This window comes from Carlito syrichta, unplaced genomic scaffold, assembly GCF_000164805.1.
Source record: "Carlito syrichta isolate Samal-C Ts95f unplaced genomic scaffold, Tarsius_syrichta-2.0.1 Scaffold315163, whole genome shotgun sequence".
Classification (NCBI taxonomy): domain Eukaryota; kingdom Metazoa; phylum Chordata; class Mammalia; order Primates; family Tarsiidae; genus Carlito; species Carlito syrichta.
The window spans coordinates 267517-287145 of NW_007259259.1; the positions used below are offsets into that span (position 1 = coordinate 267517).

General features: G+C 40.9%; 1 protein-coding gene across 1 annotated transcript in view; it reads right to left on the minus strand.

Annotated features, from left to right (window-relative positions):
• Positions 1-19629, minus strand: part of SERAC1 (serine active site containing 1) — a 75271-nt gene that overhangs the window by 17688 nt on the left and 37954 nt on the right. Inside the window, exons 6-10 of the mRNA XM_008072416.2 lie at positions 18186-18317; positions 16015-16136; positions 14919-15047; positions 7054-7167; positions 5163-5325 (exon numbers count right to left, since the gene is read on the minus strand). Of these exons, the coding sequence (XP_008070607.1) occupies positions 5163-5325; positions 7054-7167; positions 14919-15047; positions 16015-16136; positions 18186-18317 (660 nt within the window). The remainder of the gene's footprint in view (positions 1-5162; positions 5326-7053; positions 7168-14918; positions 15048-16014; positions 16137-18185; positions 18318-19629) is intronic.

Here is a 19629-nt window from a genome sequence, read left to right on the forward strand (position 1 = left end):
TCGCTGATTTTTTGATTTATTGTAGAGATGAGGTCTCGCTGCCCAGGCGGGTCTCGAACCTGCGGGCTCAGGCAATTCACTCACCTCAGCCTCCCAAAGGCGCGGGATTACAGGCTGAGCCACCGAGCCCGGCTTTTTCACATCTTTATTCAATGTGTGTGATCAGAGTCCAGCTGAGAGGGAGCAGCTGACCATGAAGACAAGAAAAAAGTGGTAACCCCTGAGGTGGTGAAAGAATACAGGACCCAAACACAGCTGGAGTCTTAGAAAAGAAGTATTGCTTTCCTATTATCAATAAGAGAAAAGGGTTTCTTTCAGTAGTGGGAAACTGAGGGAAAATTTCTTTTAGGGCTTCAGTTATCTCAGTAGGAGGAGAGGTCATCATTGGAGAGGGAGGAATATGTAGAAGGATTGAGGAATGTGGAGAAGGTCAGAATTGTCATTGCTAAGGATGGTAAGGCATATTGATCAGAGAAACATGCATGCTGAACAATGCTGGATATCATCTGTTGTCTAATAAGCATGGCGGCAACCAACCTGCAGCGAGTCTACGCTCAGCCACCGAAGATGCAGACAGTAGGTTTCATCCAGGCCTGGGTCTTGACTGCTAAAAGGACTGAAGGGAAATGGAGCTGTGGGTACTGGCAAGGGCATTACTGAAATGACAAACCAGGGAATGTAAGTTGGGCCAAGAGGAAAGGGAAGAATAAAAAGGACTAATGGGCCGGGCTCGGTGGCTCAGCCTATAATCCCAGCACTTTGGGAGGCCAAGGCGAGTGGATTGTCTGAGCCCATGGGTTCGAGACCAGCCTGAGCAACTTGGCGAGACCTCATCTCTACAATAAATCAAAAATTAGCTGGGCGTGGTAGTGCATGCCTATAGTTCTGGCTACTTGGAAGGCTGAAGCGGAAGGATCGCCGGAGCCCAGCAAGTTGACACTGGGTGGCTGTGAGCATGCCACTGCACTCCAGCTTGGGCGATGGAGTGAGACTCCAACTCAAAAAAAAAAAAAAAAATGAAGGTCAGAGGATAGATTTCGGTAGAGAAGAAAACCAGTCCTTTTGAAGTAGATGCAAAAACAAGCTTGAATGAGAGGAGGATATGCTCGGAGAGCTGAAGTACTGATGTTTTGGGTGAAGTGGTTTCAGACAACACCTAGGTCCAGTGTATGATGGAGGAGTGGAGGACTAGACAAGTCAGGAGCAGAGAGATGAGGTCGTGGAACTGAGAAGCCAGAGTGGTTAGTGGGCTGCCCAGGAAAGGCTGAAGTCAACCAAGAGGGCTGAGAACCTGGGGCAGAGCCAGGTTCCAATGAGGGAATAGTGATTTTTTTTTCCCTAATAAGATCCTGATCTGTTCAGGTCTTTGTCCTGTTTGGAACCCTTTAGTCCCATGGATAAACCTAAAGGCAGGCCAATAGAGATCATCCAAAGTAAAGCACAGAGGGGAAAAAGACTGAAATTAAACAAACAGACTCTCAACGACCTGCAGAACAGAATTGAGAGGTCTAGTATACATACTTGAAGTTCTAGAAGAAGAAAAGAGAGAAAAAAGGACAAAAGGAATAAACAGTTAAAGATATGCTGGCAGGAAAGTTTCCAAATTTGATCAAAAACATCAACCCACAGATTCTGTCAGCTTAATGAATCCCAAGCAGGATAAATATAAAAATGACACTCAAGTACTTTAGAATCAAATTGTTGAAAATCACACAAAAAGACTTAAAGAAAGACAGAGGAAAAAGACATTTTATATAGAGAGGATCAAAAGAGGCTTCTCATCAGACAACAGATGCCAGGAGAGACTGGGATGACGTTTTCAAAGTGCTAACAAAAAACATAACACACTATCAACAAAGAATTCTTTTCCAGAGAAAATATCTTTCCCTGGATACAAAATAAAGGCAAATTAAAGCATTTTCAAATAATGAAAGTGGAGAGAACTTGTTGCCAGCAGACCCACATACAAGAAATAGTCATGGAAGATCTCTTTAGGCTGAAGGGGAGTGATATGAGACATAAATTCATACACACAGAAAAAAAGGAAGAGCACCAGAGATTATAAACATGTAAATAAATAAAAAGGCTTTTTCTTTCTTATATTCTTTTTTTCTTTTGGAGTTGGAGTTTCACTCCATCACCCAAACTGGAGTACAGTGGCACACTCATGGCCACCCCAAGGGTCAACCCGCTGGGCTCAGGCGATTCTTCTGCCTCAGCCTTCCAAGTAGCTGGAACTACAGGCACCCACTACCACGCCCGGCTAATTATTCATTTATTTATTTATTTATTGTAGAGATGAGGTCTCGTCAAGTTGCCCAGGCTGGTCTCAAACCTGTGGGCTCAGGTAATCCTCTCATCTCAGCTTCCCAAAGTACTGGAATTACAGGCTTGAGCCACTGCAGCTGGTCTCTTATATTCTTTAAATGTCACTTGCCTGCTGCTATCTATGGTTTGAATGTGTCTCCTGTGACAGTATTAGTGGTGGGGCTGTGAAGAGTTGATTAGACTACTGTTGCTTCTCTCTCTTTGACAGCCTAATGGGATTGACAGTCTTTATAAAAAAAGCTTCATGTTTGATGGATATCCCGATTACCCTGACTTAGTCATCAAACATTGTATGGTTGTCTCAAAATATCCATGTACTCCGTAAATATGTACAAATTATTTCCATAAAAAAGATAAAAATGTTTTAAAAGATAAAAGAGGGCCAGGCTCAGTGGCTCAGCCTGTAATCCCAGCATTTTGGGAGGCTGAGACAAGTGGATAACCTGAGCCCATGGTTTGAGACCAGTTGGGGCAACTTGGCAAGACCCCGTCTCTATAATAAATAAAAAATTAGCCGGGTGTGGTAACACGTGCCTGTAGTTCCAGCTACTTGGAAGGCTGAGGCAAAAGAATTGCCAGCGCTCAGCAAGTCAACACTGGGGTAGCCATGAGTGTGCCACTGCACTCCAGCCTGGGTGACAGGGTAAGATTTCAAATTAAAAGAAAAAAGATAAAAGAGGCTTCATGCAGCATGAAAGCTAGCTTGCCCCTCAGTCTTTTGCCATGGAGGCTGGAGCAAGAAGGCCCTCGTCGGACCAAATGCCAGCACCTTAACCTTGAACTTTCTAGCCTCCCGAACTGTGAGACAATAAATTTATCTTCTTTATGAATTACCCAGACTCAGGTATATAGCCTCAGGTTATAACAGCACAAAATGGTCTAAGGCAACTGTTAAAACAAAAATAACAACATGTAGCACAGCAGCCCAAGTCTGTAGTTCTAGCAACTCAGGATGTTGAAGTATGAGGGCTGCTTGAGCTCAGGAGCTTGAGGCCAGCCTGGGCAACTGAGCAAGATCCCATCTCAAATAATCATAATCATCATAATCATAATCATAACAATAAAATAACAATAACATATTATGAATTCTATAACATATGTAGGAGTAAACTATATGGTAACAATACCACAAAGGCTGGCAGAAGATGTTAATTGAACTATAGTGTTATAAGAATCTCACAACATAAAGGCTGGGTGCAGTGGCTCATGCCTGTAATCCCAGCACTTTGGGAGGCCAAAGTGGAAGGAATGCTTTAGCCCAAGAGTTCAAGAGCAGCCTAGGCAACACAGTGAGACCTCATCTCTCACAAAAAATTTAAAAAATTAGTTAGGCATAGTGGCACACACCTGCAGTCCCAGTTACTCAGGAGGCTGAGATAGAAGGATCATCTGAATCCAGGAGATGAGGCTGCGGTGAGCAGTGACGATGCCTCTGTACTCCAGCCTGGATGACAGAGTGAGATCCCAACTCAAAAAATAAAAATAAAAAAGAATCTCACAACATAAGAAGTGGTATGATATTAATCAAAGTAGACTGATAAGTTAAGGATACAATCATTTACATAACATACACACACACATACACACACACACATATAAAAAGCCAAAAGAGGATAAAGAACCAAATGTAAAAAAATACTCAAGTAATCCAAGAAAAGTCAGAAAAAGAGAAAAAAAGACAAAAAAATCCCTAGAAGACTAATAGAAAGCAGACAGCAAGATGATCAATATCACCAAATAATTGCATAAGAGGTAAAGAAGCAGAGACCACAGTTAAAAGGGAGAGATGGCCAAGCTTGGTGGCTCAGCCTATAATCCCAGCACTTCAGGAGGCCTAAGCAAGTGGATTGCCTGAGCCTGAGGGTTCGAGACCAGCCCAGGCAACTTGGCGAGACTTCTTCTCTACAATAAATCAAAAATTAGCTGGGCTTAGTAATACATGCCTATAGTTCCGGCTATTGGGAAGGCTGAGGCAGAAGGATCGCCAGAGCCCAGCCAGTCGACACTGGGGTGGCCGTGAGTGTGCCACTGCACTCCAACCTGGGTGACAAAATGAGACTCCAACTCAAAAAAAAAAAATTATACAGGCCAGCTTGCTGGGGCTCCCACTAGCCAAAGCTAGGACAATCTGGCATCAAATGATTAAGTACAGAAATGAATTATAAACCATTAAAAGAGGAACTTACGTACCCATACTGATAGAGAGGGTGAGGAGGGGAAAAGGAGGAAGCAAGGAGAAAGAGAAGAGGGGCTCTTGCCTCCAGCAGAATGTCAGATGCTGACAAGCAAATGGAGAGGGCAGGCTAGAGCTGGAAAATCATCAAGGTCAAGACTGTGTCAGGCGTGGATTTTCAGAGGATAAGAAGATACTTGTGTGGTCTTAAGGATCTCCCCACAGCCGGTTTATTACTTGCAAGGGAGAAAATCATTAATTATACAGTGAGCCTCTTTTTAGTCTGACTATGCCTCTGGATTAATCTAATCACATCAACAATTATATAAATATTAATAATTAGATGTTCATTGTGGCAAAACCTGCTCTCTTGTGGTCATCTACACACTGGTTATCTTAAGCATAGATTATCTACAATCTCAAGCAATTCCTTGTCCCTACCAAAATAACATATTCTAAGGACCCATAACTAACCCTAAACAGAGTCTTAAATCTACTGAAAAATTAATGTATCAGGCAACCTCCTTGGGTCCTCTCCTGCTCTGGGAGCTTTTCTGTTCTCTCAATAAATCCTGCTTTCCCCCCCCAAAAAAAATATATGAGGGGTAGAGGTGGGAGCACAAAGACTGAATAAAACATACTCCGTATATAAAGATGTTACCTGAGCGAACTATAGTAGAATGAAGATGTTCATTCAAAGCCATGTTCCCAATGATGCGCATTATATTCCTCTGTACTTTAGGACAGTTCTTGTGAAGTTGGTACAGCCTCTGCAGCAGTTGCAAGCCTCCATTTGCTTCGATTTTATCACAATGTGTGGGTATCTAGCACAATAAATGAACGAGAGCTCACTTTATGTTGTACAAATTCACTACATGAGATGAGAAGTATGGTGATGGGGACTGAGACGTAGGGAGACTACTCAAAGCTCTCATCTCAGCTTATTTAAATAAATAAGCAAATCCCTACCTAGGTGGGAAGTGCTTCAAAATCACTGAAAAAAAAAATCCCAAGACTGTTTCAAGGCACATTTCAAGGCACGTCTGTCTCACCAGGTCTTCTAAAATTGGTATTCTGATTCCACTTAGCTCTTGGTTGGGTGTAAACTGACAATGTTATTATTACAAATTGTTTCAATTTATAGTGAAATGGTTCTCTATTCTGGACAAAGTTGTCATCTGCTAACATTAAATCGCCCTCTGTCCAAGAAGCAGATTCTGCTTGAGCCGAAAAAGGAGTCACCCAGGTAGAGACAAGTGACCTCTGGCCCCCCCATCCCCCCCAACACCCACAGCTGTGGTGGGGCCTCACACGCAGAAGCTGGGAAAATCTTTTAAAGAGAAAGATCAGTAAAAATAAAGAAAAAGGGATTTGAATTTTTAATAGAGAAAAGAAATAAAAGAAAAAGAAAACAAAAGGAAATACACACATTAAGGTAAAAGAGAATTAACCGACAAGTCAGTCTTAAGGTCACCCAGTCCTAGTTTTACTCACTGACATGACATCAAGTCCTGAGTATATGACAACTTTCATTTTCCAAATTTGTATTAGATTTTAATCCATTAGATTTTAATCCATTAAAATGGATACCTTTTAGACATACCACAGATCTAGTGAGTCCTGTAATAACGTGAAGGATTTCAGCAAAGGGAACGATTCTATTGCATGCACGCCGCACTTGCTGCTGAAGATGCTTCAATTGCTTCAGACACCACTCAGAACCCACAGAATCTGGGCACATTCTCCCCTACCACCTTTTGTATTACAACACTTCATTCACTCTGCTGTCTGCTTGGTTCCTCGTACCATGGGTGAAAGCTTAAGACTAAAACCATCATGCTCTTAAGCCATGTCTGATGGTTCCCAAAATTGAACTGGAGAGTTGAGAATCTAGGATGCTAGTGTTTCTCCTGACGTGGGATGGACCACTTGACCACTTGCAATCCTTTCAACTGGAATGCCGGCTACTAATGCAAATCTTGGACTTCACATCAAATCTGCTAAACTACATTTGCTGGAGGAGCAGGAAATGTGTATCTTCAACATGCTCACACATGCACTATGTGTGAGCATGTGTGCTTTTTAAAATTAAACTGTCATTGTGATAGAAAAGTTTCCACAATACTAAAAAGTTTTAAAATCATTGATATATGCTACAGTTATAAGTCAAGAGTATGATCATCTAATATTCCTTATTGTTTTTTATCTTGCCATATCTTTGATAGTTGTTTTAATGGAAATTAACTACCTGAAAATATTATATGAAAAATGATTTGAGAAAGGAAGTAGAAACAGCATAACTCAAAAACTCAAAACAATTAATATTAAATTCATTTTTAGTTATACTTAGCAAAAATGAAACTCATGTATTGGTGCTAAATGATTATTAATTCTAACAACTAAAATGGTAAAAAAGCAAAAAGTTAAAAACAAGTGAAAAGCTTTTTTTCCTTTTCTAATTAGTAATGATTATTTCCCCTGCATAAGCCAACATGTATAATTTTTTCAATATAATCATAAAAAGTAAACCACATTTTGAAAATGTGAGTTACCTCAGAATGCTTTACTATAGCTTCTAAACAGAACATTTCCACTGTAGCCGAAGGAACTTCTCCAAAACTTTCAGCATAAGGAAGTCCATTTCCTCCAAAACACCATAAACCACCCTGAAATTAAAATAATTAAAATTTTTACTGAAAAAAGATGAGCAATATTTTTGTTTGACAAGAAAATCTCTGCCTACATATGGTATTAGAAAATACTAATATGTAGGGACTCAAAATACTCTGGAAATTTCAAGAGAACTTTATGCACATTATTACTTATCAGAATAGAAAATATGCAGAATTATTTCTAGAAGAGAGCAATCTTTCCATCTTTCTCAGTTCTCTCTTCTGTGTCCTCTTATCTGAAAGCCTGAAGACTAACACACAATTCTTTACCAAGTAAGAAAAGTCCAAGGTTGATCAAAATGCTGTAGTGTCATCTCTTTCAGTCTCTGGTAGTTAGTACAGTATATTATTTTCCATATTATGCTGACAGTTTACTTAAAGACTAATAATCAAAATAATAAAAAAGCATTATTGGACAAAAAAATAAAGACCATGATGAAAATAAGCACAGGGATTTTAATTCTTCCCAAGTTGAAATTCAAGTTCACATGGAAGAATCAAAAATAGTTATGAATATTATAAAATGAAAGAGAAGTGGGAACTATTCCTAACAGATATTAAAATATAAAGGATAAAATAGGAAAAAATTCAACTCTTACCACAGATCAAAGGCTAATGCTAGTAGCATGTAATAATCTCCTACAAATCAGTGACAAAAATACCAACAATACTATAGAAATATGAACAGGTTGGCCAGGGATGGTGGGTCATGTCTGTAACCCCAGCACTTTGGGAGGCCAAGGTGGGAGAATTGCTTGAAGCCAGGAGTTTGAGACCAGCCTGGGCAACATAGCGAGATCTCATCTCTACAAAAAAATTAGACAGGCATGGTGGTGTACACCTGTAGTCCCAACTACTTGGCAGGCTGAGGCAGAAAGATCGCCTGAGCCCACGAGGTTGAGGCTATGGTGAGCCGTGATCATGCCACTGCACTCCAGCCTGGACAACAGGGTGGGACTCCGACTCGAAAAAGAAACATGAACAAATCATAAAGAGGAAGTGCATAGGAAAATAAATGTGTCTCTAAATCCATAAAATGACACTCAACACTGCTCACAGTAGAGGCATACACATTGAAACTACATTGAGAAACTACATTTTTAATTTATCAGACAGGCGAGGTTCTGAGAAACAGACATTCATGGCACCCTGCCACCGGTAATGTCAATTTGTTTTTTTTTGTTTTTTTTGAGTTGGAGTCTCACTCTGTTGCCCAGACTGGAGTGCAGCGGCCTCGACCTGCTGGGCTCCGGCGATCCTTCCACCTCAGCCTTCCAAGTAGCCGGAATTACAGGCATGTGCTACCACGGCCGGCTGATTTTTTTATTTATTGTAGAGATGAGGTCTCGTTGCTCAGGTGGGTCTCAAACCCGCGGGCTCAGGCAATCCACTCACCTCAGCCTCCCAAATGTGCGGGATTACAGGCTGAGCCACCAAGCCCGGCTGGTAATGTCAATTTGTATCAGCTACCAAAATTACAAGTACCTATACCCTTTAATAATTTATCCTACAGAGACACTCATACATAGGGAAAGTGACACATACATGAGTTTGTTCACTGCAGCATTGATTATAATACCAAAAGACTGAAACCACCCAATATTCATTGATGGGGGTCAAGTAAATAAAATATGGTACAGTTGTACAACAGAATGCTATGTAGATCTAAAAATTTTTAGTCGCTTCCTATGTTGTTATATACCAACCCCAAGACAAATCTTTAAGTGAGAAAATGGTGTAGACCAGTTTGTATGTATCTTATGCTACTATTTGTGCAGAAATGTGTGTGTTTGTGGTGTGTGTGTGTGTGTGTGTATGCAAATGCACATGCATTTGGGTCCCAGGGTAGCGGAGACTGAAGGGATGAAAAGATGATGCATGACTGTAGATGCTTTTGAAGTGGTTCACTTCCAAGTTAGGGGCCACAACTGTGTATACACAGACCACTTGCTGGCCAGAGAAGATAACTACAAGGTAATGTCTTTCAAGAATGTATATATAAAGCCCAGAGTTTTCTATAGGAAATATAATCCATAAGGTTGTACACTGTGAATTTGTATAGTCCATGGTTCAGTGAGACAACCAAAGGCGAAAAATAATTTTTGGACCCTCCACAGTTTTTATTCATACTTCCTTCTCTGATATAATATTTTGTTTAAACCTGCTTGGATCTCAAAGATTCATGCTATTTAAATTAAGGATTGAGAAGGAACTAACTCATTAAAAGTCATTTCCTTCTCTGGCAGAAATGATGGTAAATAGTGGACTGGTGAACTTTGGGGGATGGGAAATTTTCCTTAAATATTTATCACTACGACCTGGCTCCCTCAAGCCCCTCTTCCCACCTAGTACCCTAGATCATCTGACTTCTTTCTGTGCTAAATACACTAAGGAATGAGAAGACAAGGCAAAGAAAAATGATCTAGACTTCTAGTTTTTCTTGATCATTTGGTGTGGGAGCTAAGCGTGCAGTTCCAATTCCATCCTTGTTGTTGGCAAAGCTTGCTACTCAAGAACTGGCAGAGGGTGTGACAGTAAAAAGTACAAGCAAAAGGGAATGAATACAAAGGTATAAACTCACGAAGTGTGGAACGGATTATATTCTAAACCCTAACATAAAAATAAATGTTCACAATGACTGTTGCTTTATCATTGGATTAAGAAATAACAACCAGGCTCGGTGGCTCAGCCTGTAATCCCGCGCCTTTGGGAGGCTGAGGTGAGTGGATTGCCTGAGCCCACGGGTTCGAGACCCGTTCAGGCAACTTGGGGAGACCTCATCTCTACAATAAATCAAAAAATTAGCCAGGCGTGGTGGCGTGCACCTGTAATTCCAGCTACTCGGAAGGCTGAGGCGGACCTAGCAGGTCCAGTCTGGGCGACAAAGTGAGACTCCAACTTAAAAAAATAAAATAAAATAAAGAAATAACAAAGCCGGGCTCAGTGGCTCAACCTGTAATCCCGCACTTTGGGAGGCTGAGGTGAGTGGATTGCCTGAGCCCACAGGTTCGAGACCCGCCTGGGCAACTTGGCGAGACCTCATCTCTACAATAAATCAAAAAATTAGCCGGGCATGGTAGAGCGTGCCTGTAGTTGTGGCTACTTGAAAGGCTGAAGCAGAAGGATCGCTGGAGCCCAGCAGATCGAGGCTGCTGTGGCTGGGAGCGTGCCACAGCACTCCAGTCTGGGTGACAGAGTGAGACTCCAACTCAAAAAAAAAAAAAAAAAAAGAAAGAAATAACAAAGTTAACTGAATTCACAAAGACTTAGAAATGCCACACATAAAATTCCGTAAGTGCAACAACAAAAAATTTCTTAAGGAAAAAAGAAATGCATAGGAAAAGTTGAAGCCAGGGGTTGAAGGCCATAGTGTGCCATGATCACAGTCATGAGCAGCCACTTCACTCCAGCCTGGGCAACATAGCAAAACTCCACCTCAAAACAAAACAAACACTTTAGTTTTAAGAAATGGGCAAAGGATTTGAATAGACATTTTTCTAAAGAAGATATGTAAGTGCCAGTGGCACATGAAAAGATGCTCCACATCATTAACATTAAGGAAATACAATCAAAACTAGAATGAAGATACCACTGCACACTCAATGGAATGGTTATAATAAAAGATGGACAATAATGAGTGCTGGTAAGTATGTGAAAAAACTGGAACCCTATACCTTGCTGGTGGGAATAAAAATGGCGGCGCAGCTTCTGTGGAAAACATTTGAAAGTTATTCAAAAAGTTAATCACGGAGTTATCATATGACCTGGCAATTCCACCACTGAGTAAACACATTCAGGAGAATTACAAACACAGATCCTTATAAGAACATGTGCATGAACATGTTACTGTGACTTAACAAGAAATAAATATTTTGGTCTCTGCCCCAGATCTCTCCAGAGTGATAAGAGTGTCTTTCCCTTGCTAATGAAGCACTGGTAACTGGAGGGCCCCTAAATAGCTTCAGGATGGGGCTGGTCACCAGAAAACTAAGGCATGACTAGGGGTTAGGGACTTTTAGCCCCACTCAACAGACTCTGGGGAGGGAGAAGGCTGACGTTTGAGCTGATCACCAATGGCCAACAATGTCATCAATCATGCCAATGCAATGAATTCTCCATGAAAACCCAGAGGACTGGGTTTGGAGAGCTGACCACATGGCTATGTGTGGGGAGTGGTGCACCTGAGAGGACATGAAGGCTCTGCGTCCCTTCCACATACCCTGCTCTATGTATCCCTTCCACTGGCTGCTCACTGTAACCTCTGTCATATCCTTTATAACAAATGGGTAAGCATAAGGAAGGTTCTTCCTGAGTCTGTGAACCATCCTAGCAAATTAATCAAACCCAACAAGGGCGTTGTGGGAATTTTTTATTTATGGCTGGTTGTTAAGAAGCACTGGTCACAACCTGAGGCTTGTGATTGGCATCTGAAGTAGAGGGCAGCCCTGTGGGCCTGAGTCCTTAACCTAGTAGGGTTTCACACTATCTCCAGATAGATAATTAGAATTGATTTGAATCAGATGACACCCAGATGGTGTCCTCTAGAAAACTGCCTAGTGTGCAGGGAAAAACCCTCTACAGATCTGCTGTTAGAAGTGTTATGTTCATTGGTGAAAGAAAGTAGGAAAAATGCTGTATCTTTTTCCTATTCATACAGGACAGCTTATTTTTTTCTAACCTGAAATGTCCACAGAAGCATCATCCATAATAGCCAAAAAAATAGAAACAACCCAAATGTCCATCACTGCTGGATAAATAAAATGCAGCACACCCATACAATGGAATATTATTTGGCCATAAAAAGAAATGAAGTACTGATACATGCTACAATGTGGTTGAACCTTGAAAACATCATGTTCAGTAAAAGAAGTTAGACACAAAAGGTCACCCACTGGATGATTTCATTTATATGAATGTCCAGAATAGGCAAATCCATAGAGAGAAGGAATAGATTAATTGTATCCAGGGGCAAAAGGGAGGGGAATATTGGGAGCAGGGTTTCTTCTGAAGATGGTGAAAATATTCTGGAATTAGATAGTGGTGATAACTGCACAACTCTGTATTAAAACTCAATGAACTGTATATTTTTAAAGGGTTTTATGGTATGTAAATTATATCAATAAAGCTGTTATTTTTTAAAAGCTACTTGAATTGGAAATAAGATTATAAATTTCAGGCCTTTTAAGAGAAAGGTAATTGTTCTGCTCTGTTACTTAGGTGTCTAGGAGTCCTAGGGTCCACCTGTTCAACCTTTGTATAGAACAATATACTATGCATACCTAGTGTCTAGGTTTTAGACTTATTTTCCACTAAGAAGAACCCAGTCTCCTTGTAGGGGCAGCTAAATCTTGTAGGGAAGGAAGAATCAAGAAGAGTCAGGGAGTTCTTACTGTCAGAAAACAAAGGTGCTTTCACAACTACTTGGGAATAGAATTAAGGAGGTCAGGCTAAAGAAAGTTTAGTGGCAGGCAATGGTATTCTGAGCATCAAAAAGAAAACAACCATTCTAATTCACTGGAGCAATTCCAAGATATGGCCCCAAAAGGGGCAATTACATAAGGTAAACTAGAGAAGCCATATCTACTGATGTATCCCTAATTGCTCATAAAAGGGAAAATGAGAAGATAAACCATTCAGTTGGCAAAAGAATATAGAATACACTGAGTTGTTTTACTGATAAAATACTTTCCCCTCATTGAGCAGATTATACAGTTACTGCAGTAAAAGTGATGGTTATTTGTATCGATTTTTCTTAAAGAGATAAGATTTTATAAAGATAAAAAATGTACTGAGATGTCACCCCAGGAATACTAGAATTCAGGAACAGCCTCTGGCAGGCCTAGGCTTCCTAGGACACCATCCTTTGATTCACTCAGAAGCCATCTGGCATGTATTGGGAGTGTTTCACACCAGCATTTAGATCTAGGGGATGGGCCCACAACTAAAACAGCAGGAGGAAGGGAAGCAGGGGAGGGAACCTGGAAATTTCTTTCACAGTGATCATCTGAAGGCCACCTCACTCCAGAGGAGGATAACTTAAGCAGTTGAGCAACCCCTGTGTAGCACTGAGAGCTCTGATGAGACTCTGCCTACAGTCAAGCACAGTCTGCTCTCCAGGCCTGTGGTGGGGTCTCTGTCACTTTTCACACCCTTTGCCACTAAACAAACTTTACATCATGTAACTGCACCTACTGGAAACTTCCTGCTGATCTCAGCACATTCTGGGGGCACCATCTCTGGGTCACCACTGACAGAAATCACCCCTGGGGGCACCATCCCTGCAGGCACCATCCTGAGACACTATCCTTGGGGGGCACTATGCCTGAGGCACCAACCCTAGGGGCACCATCCCTGGGGGCATCACCTCCAGACACCATGCCTAGGGACACTATCCTTGGGTGCAGCCACACTGTAGATAGGGTCTGTCTATGCCTTGAGGATAAACAGCAAAAGGCTTGAATTTAACATGTGATGGGAAGCCATTTGGAGAGCTTTGAGCAGGGGTGTGACTAGATCTGATATTTTTAAAAGAATCATGCCAGCTGCCCTGAGACAATGGAACTGAAGAGGTGGTAAGGAGAGCTCACTGGGTGACCTCACTGAGGGGTAATGGGTTGTGATGAGGAAGCCTTCGGGATCTAGCAAGATGGAGAACCTGGCTTCTACTGACCCTGCCCACCAAAACACGTAGGAATGCTTGACAAAATACAATAACAACTGTCTTAACACATAACCAAGTTCTAAGGAAAACGAAGAAATATAGGGAAACTCCTGAGTGCCAGAACTAAAGGCAGAACACAGAGCAGAAGGGTAAGCAAGGGGTGAGGATGGGAACTGCCAGTGGGCCTCCGCCCCGCCAAAGGGATTTTTATCCCTCACCGTAGCCACTCGGTGGCTACTGTGCCAGTCATGAGATGGAAAGACTGAGGTAGGAAGAGTTTTGTGGAGTGAGGTAGGTTTGACCTGTTTTTTAAGTTTGGGATCCTAGGAGAGACATCAAGTAGCAGGTTAAATAATCAGGTCTAAAGCTTATGTTAGAACATAGGGCTAGAGATATCAGTTCAGGCATCATCAGCATATAGCTGATAGCTAAAACTGCACATTACTGTGCTTTTTTTTTTTTTTTTTTTGAGTTGGAGTCTCACTCTGTTGCCCAGACTGGAGTGCAGTGGCATGCTCCTAGCCACCGCAACCTCAACCTGCTGGGCTCTGGCTATCCTTCCGCCTTAGCCTTCCAGGCAATCCACTCACCTCAGCCTTCCAAAGTGCTGGGATTACAGGCTGAGCCACTGAGCCCGTCTACTATCTATTTTTTTTTTAATAGGCAGGGTCTCATTCTCACTGTCACCGAGGAAGAATTACAGTGATGCAACCTGGAACTCCTGGGCTCAAGCAATCCTCCTTCCCTGGCCTCCCACAGCACTGGGATTACAGTTGTGAGCCTCCATCCCAGCCCTATTCGTTTCTTTAAGATACAGTTTAAGAGTTAAATCCTGTGAAGCTGTAAATGACCTCTTAAACAGAGTGAAGGGCTCTTGAAGTAACCTGATCTCTCCTACACACTCTGACTGCTTATTTCCTTGCCTCCTTGTCATCCTTGACGCCCAGCCCAGGACATGGCACACTACCAGAAGTCAGTATGTTTACTCAGTTACTGAGTGAATGATCATTCTAAGGTTCTAAGTGCTAGTCCCTGGCACAGTATCTTGGAAAGAGCAGGCACTCAAAAATATAAATGAGCTTACCTTCTGGGCAGCTAGACTCTGACTGCTTTCGCTAAGAGCCAAAGACGTAAAATACTGGATACACTCATCTAGCTCTGTTTGTGGTAAAGAAGCCAGCAACTGTCTAAGTTCTTCCTCAGTGGAAGAATCCTGAAATAAAAGGAAAATAATTCTTCATAAATAAACTCAACAACCAAGTACAACCAAAGAAGCAAAGTCAAAACATACATATATATCTCTATATACATACATATTAGCAGAAATAAATTAGTCCTTTCAGTACCGAAACCAGTCACCTACCCAGGTAAATAAACAATTACCTAATCTTGAATCCTTTACTTTCATGTGTTACTTCAAACTGAGAGACCTATTATAAAATGTAACTCTCAAGTTTTGCCCTTGAGTAACATCTTGACATCTTGATTCAAAATTAAGTATAACACCCTTTCTATTGCTTTTAAAATCCAGAACTCACTACTATCTCATTTTCCCTAATAATTAATAAACGGCATATTCATTTTTCTATTTTTCAAAAACTGACTGCTACACAGAAGTTTTCTGAGTTTCATGCTCTAGTCTTGGAAAGGTACTTGAAGCAGCATGTTTTAAATCTATGGCAGTGGTTCTCAGCCAAGGCTGTTTTCCCTCCACTCCCATCAGGAAATATTTAGCAATATCTGGGGACATTTTTTATTGTTACAACTGGGGGTGCTCCCGGCATCTAGGAAGTAGTGTCCAGGGATACTGCTCAGCATCCTACTACACACAGAATAGCCTCCTACAACAGGAATTATTCAGCCCAAAATGTAAAGAGTATTGAGATCAAGAAAACCTGATCTACAGCACACGCTGAAGGGATCAACTCATGGATGACGATATGCTATGAAGTTACCAGCGGTTTACAGAGACTCCCAATCTTCAAAGGCAGAAAAGAACGTAAGAGGAACAGCATCTCCTGAGGAACCAAATCTCTGTATTAAAACTATGATTTCAGTTTTACATTCTCGTTTACCTGCTTGTAAAAAGTAGCCAACAACTATTGTTCGAAAGTGTATTTTAAACCAAAAACAAAGATGATATATTAACCTGTTTTTCACTTTCTGGATTATTCACTTACTTCTTTTAAACATGGCAAAGGAGGAGGTGGTAGAAAAAAGCGGAGATCACTCTCTTTGCTTCGTGCCAAACCAATAAGAGTTCTTGAGTCACAGGCCTGAGCAATTATCCTATACTGGTAATCTATTGGAAAAGTATATCTTCTGTTAATACCCAGATTGGCTTATAGTTGTCACGAGGATTAAATGAACAAACTACCTGAAAGCACTCTAATTTTTTTTTTAAGTCAATTCCATCAGAGAGGAGAAAGGTGATTAGCACTCTAATTTATTTATTTATTTATTTATTCATTCATTCAGTCATTCATTCATTTATGGAGTTGGAGTCTCACTCTGTAGCCCAGGCTGGAGTGCAGTGGCACATTCACGGCCACCGCAGCCTCATCCTGCTGGGCTCAGGAGATCCTTCTGCCTCAGCCTTCCAAGTAGCAGGAACCATAAGCACGTGCCACCATGCCCAGCTAATTTTTTTTTAAATTTATCGTAGAGATGAGGTCTCGCCAAGTTGCCCAGGTTGGTCTCAAACCCCTGGATTCAGGCAATCCTCTCACCTTGGCCTCCCACAGTGCTGGGATTACAGGCTTGAGCCACTGTGCCTGGCAGCACTCTAATTTTTAAACTGCTCTACAAACTGGCAATACAACATTCCTGAAGTGTTTTTTACAAGTGCACCAACATTTTTAATACCTGTATGCTAGATACATTTCCACAACTGCTCTCAGGGCCTCCTCAACATATATTTGGGGACAAAGTTATGGCCTAACTTTTTGGAAAAAATGAAGCTCAAATGTGAAAACTGGTGAATCAAAACCAATTTAACTTATTTTTAAATAACTCCAGCATTCAAAAGCTGTTTTGATCACTACTCAAAACACATGAGGTTGCATTTGAGTCTCCTGTTCTGTGGTGATGGCACAGTGCTTTAGTATTCATGATATCCATGACTATTTAGTCTGAGATTCCAGATGGCAGTGCTTTGAGTTAAACATGCCATTCTTTACGTATCAAAACCAAAATTTTAGCCACAGAAGCAGACATTCTCTTCAATAATGGCAGCTCATAACCTGGGTACTTCAGGATCACATTGCAAACTTTTTCAAAATCTACGTACTAGGCCGCCTCTTCTGATTTCTCTGATTAGTAAGTCTGGAATGGAGCCATGGAAGGCAGATTTTGAAAAATAGTTTTATTCTAAATCTCCACTAACATTAAGTGAGCTTATACTTATATTGTAAATTATTTTAATTGTAGTCATCAACCAACAAATTAACTTGTAGGAAGGCAAAAACTTTACTCTTTTTGAGACAGAATTTCACTCTGTGGTGCTCAGGCTGGAGTGCAGTGACGAGATCCTAGCTCATCACAGCCTCAAACTCCTAGACTCAAGTAATCCTCCTGCCTCAGTCTCCCAAGTAGCTGGGACTATAGCTGCACACCCAGCTAATATTTCTATTTTTTATAGGGACAGGGTCTCACTTTGTTGGCCAAGCTGGTCTCAAACTCCTGTCCTCAAGCAATTCTTCTACTTCAGCCTTCCAAAGTGCTGGGCTTATAGGCGAGAGCCACTGTACCCAGCATAAAGACTTTATTCTGAGATTAAATTTTTCTTTGAGAAAACTATTTTTTTCTGTTGTTTGCCCATTTTTACAAGATGACTCCACTAACAAATTATAGTTTAGTCCAGGCTGAGTATGGTAGCTGAAGCTTCTTCTTAAATTTTTAAAAATACTTTTTACATATATTAAGATCACCTGGGCTGCGTGTGGTGGCTCATGCCTGTAATCCCAGCACTTTGGGAGGTTGAGACTAGAGAATTGCTTGAGCCCAGGAATTTGAGACCAGCCTGAGCAACATAGCAAGACCTTATCTCTACAAAAAAAAAAAAAAATCAGAAAATAAGCTGGGCATGTGTAGTGGCACACACCTGTAGGCCCAGCTACTCAGGAGGCTGAGGCAGAAGGATCGCCTGAGCCCAGGAAGTCGAGAATGCAATGAGCTGTGATTGTGCCACTGCACTCCAGCCTGTAAAACAGAGTGAGACCCTGACTCCAAAAATAAACTAAAATAAAAAAGATTGCCTGAATTCTGTTCCTCCCTCAGTCTCATTCCCTTCCCTTCTCATAAACCAAGAGTTAGCTGGCATGGTGCCACCTGTCCCGCATGGCCTCATTACCACGCCAGTGATGGGCCTCCGACATCTCCTGCACAGCCTCCAGGCGCGCGACAATGTCATTCGACTTGCTCTTCCTCAGGAGCAGCCACACAGCACACTCATGGTCTTCTATGTCAACTGTACTAAAAGGGTCTTTGCAAAAAGAGAAAACAAAATTGGGGCCATATGAACAGTGAAGACAGACAACACTCTTATCCTCACTTTTATAATTAACATGGTAACTTATAAATATCTGAATCCTATAACTGGAGAGTTAAAGCCATACAGGTATTGACCATGACTGACATATTTGTTCACAGTACTATCGCTTTCTTTTATTATGAGTATTATGTGTGTGTTTTTGTTGCATCTTCTGGTGCCTTTCACCATGTAGCCATTTTTTTCTTCTCCCCCCCAACTAACATAACTTTTTATTTTGAAAAAAAATAAAAAATATATGGAAAAATAAAAGAAAGATACATTAACACACATACCTATCACACCTATGTTCAATAACTGTCATTGTTCTGCATAGTTTCTTCATTTATACATATGTGATTTTTTTCTAAGCTATTTGAAAGGAAGTTGCAGACAAAATGACACTTTATTTTCATAGTGCAACCTGCATCTCCTAAGACTAAGCCTGCATTCTCTTATACAATCTCAATGCTATTATCACACCCAAGAACAATAAAAAACTTCTAAAGTTCAGTCTAACTCCATATTCAAGTTTCCCTAATTTGTTCAAAAAATATCTTTAAAGCTATTTTGTAAAACCATGATTTGATAAAGTCTCTTTGAATTCTAGAAAGCTTTATCATATTTTCTTTTTCATGATGCCAACTTTTAAAAGAGATGAGGTTGAATGTTGTCATCACAAGAAATGATGAATGTTTAAAGTAATGACTATGGTAAGACTCCACTTTGTTCATTATCTAGTGTATACATGCATTCATTGTACCATCACACTGTACCCCATAAATGTGTATAATTATTATGTCAATTATAAGTTTAAAAATAATTAATTAGTTGGGCATGGTAGTGCACGCCTGTAGTTCCAGCTACTTGGAAGGTTGATGTGGAAGGATCACCTGAGCCCAGCAGGTCAATGCTGGTGTGGCCTTGAGCGTGCCACTGTACTACAGCCTAGGCAACGGAGTGAGATTCCAACTAAAAAAAAATTAACAAAAATACATCTTCATTTGAAAAATAAAATAAATAAAATAAAAGAGATGAGATAAGCTCTTTTATTTATTTATTTTTTTAGAGAGGTTGGGGGTAGCTCAGCAATCATGGCTCATCGCAGCCTTGACCTTTTGAGCTCAAGTGATCCCCCTACCTCAGTCACGCCAGCAGCTGGGACTACAGAGCATGCTACCATGTCCAGCTAATTTTTTTATTTTTTGTAGAGATGATAATTTTTTTATTTTTTCACTATGTTGCCCAAGCTGTTCTTGAATTCTTG